The sequence below is a fragment of the Asparagus officinalis genome, chromosome 6 (assembly GCF_001876935.1).
Source record: "Asparagus officinalis chromosome 6, Aspof.V1, whole genome shotgun sequence".
NCBI classification, from domain to species: Eukaryota; Viridiplantae; Streptophyta; class Magnoliopsida; order Asparagales; family Asparagaceae; genus Asparagus; species Asparagus officinalis.
The window spans coordinates 74,425,192-74,426,916 of NC_033799.1; the positions used below are offsets into that span (position 1 = coordinate 74,425,192).

The 1,725-nt window shown below is 51.6% G+C and overlaps 1 protein-coding gene across 1 annotated transcript; it reads left to right on the plus strand.

The window, feature by feature from the left end:
- LOC109844174 ((R,S)-reticuline 7-O-methyltransferase-like) lies at positions 568-1,408 on the plus strand. Its single transcript, XM_020413134.1, has 2 exons — positions 568-727; positions 970-1,408. Exons 1-2 carry the CDS (start codon positions 605-607, stop codon positions 1,264-1,266), a joined length of 420 nt encoding a protein of 139 aa, XP_020268723.1. The 5' UTR covers positions 568-604; the 3' UTR covers positions 1,267-1,408.

Consider the following 1,725-nt stretch of genomic DNA (forward strand, 5'->3'; position numbering starts at 1 on the left):
GGCAGCGCGCCGAAGGCAGACTCACGCGTGGAAATCATGCTCTCCTTCACCGACTCCATGGTCCTTCGCTGCGCCGTGGAGCTCCACATTCCCGACATCATCCGCGCCCACGCGAACGAGGCCGGCCTCCTCTCTCTCTCTCCGCCTCTCCTCCCTCCTCCTCCCCCCGACCCTCCGCCCTTCTCGCGCTCATGCGCTTCCTCACCCGCAACCGCATCTTCTCCTCCGTCGAATTATCCGGAGAGCCACACTACTCCTCACCCGGCCTCCTCCCGCCTCCTCCGCTCTCGACCGCAACCTCGCCCCCATGGTTATGTTCGAGACTCACCCCTCCGCCCCTCGCGCGTTGGCAAAGCTCGCCCCAGCATCCGTCCGGCGCTACCCCCGTACGTGGCCGCTATGGCGTGACTCCTGCTCGGACCGCAGCGGCGGATGCGGAGTTCAACGGTGTTTAGCGGGGCCATGGCTTGCACGGGCGAAGGGACGCTGGACGCTGTGGTGGAGGTCGTACGGGCGAGGGGTTTAAAGGGTTGGGGTCGGTGGTCGATGTTGGAGAGGGACGGGGGCCACGGTGGCGGAGATTGTCCGGCGGGTGAACCCGGGGATGAGGGGGATCAATTTTGATCTGCCGTTTGTGGTGGAGACTGCGCCGGAGTACCCGGGGGTCACTCACGTCGCTGGGGATATGTTCGAGTTTATCCCCGAGGCTGAGGCTGTCTTCATGAAGGTAAAATACGTGGAAGACTAATTTACTTTAGCTACCGTTGGGTAAAGGGTTAAGTAAGGGGTTAATGAGACTTAACCCTATTTTAACCCGCCAAACACAAAAAATTTATACAATGGTTAAAGTGAGTTAACCATCGATATTATGTTTTTGTGACAATATATGATTGTTTTCTAAAATGAGTCGTCTTAATTTCTACTAATGAAAATCCCAATCGATCTCATTTTCGATTTCCTTCTGCGAAGACCGTGATGCACTGCTTCGGCGATGATGAGTGCGCAAAGGTCCTGAAGAACTGCAGGAGTGTCGTACCGAAGACGGGAAAGGTTATAATCGTCGACGTGGTGTTGCGAGCGGACGACGACAGCCCGTGGGGAGATATCCGTGCTAAATTTGATATGTTGATGTACGCCTACACTTCCGCCGGTAAAGAGAGGACCGAGGAAGAGTGGAGGAAGCTGTTGAAGTCCGCGGGCTTTCCTCGTATTAACTTCATTATTGTTCCCGCGATCTGGTCCATCATCGAAGCGTTCCCCGAATAAATCGTGGAGGCTTTGAACTTACTTGTGTACTGTATGTGCTATGCTAAAATGAGTCGTCTTGTGTTTCAGAACCTACTGGTACTACTAGTGTCTTTACTATACTAGAAATAAGTATGTTATGTATCTTATTTATCTATGTATACCGGTGTGTTATATATAAAGGACGCCATGTTTGGTGTCTCATCCTCTTTTAATTTATCTCGTCCAATGACTTGTATATAAAAGTTAGGGAAAAATGTGCACAGGTCCCAAAAGCAGAAAGTTCATGTGACGAGGCCCCTCATAGTTTCCCCCATGTGGATCAGCCTCTTGAAGTGTGACACTTTGTACTGCAGCTCCTTTTTAGCAATTATTACATGCAAGCTAAGCTAAAATCCCCAAATTATCCTTATCCTCTCTCCTCAATCACTCAGACCCAACACTCATCTTCTCTCTCTCTCTCTCTCTCTCTCTCTCTCT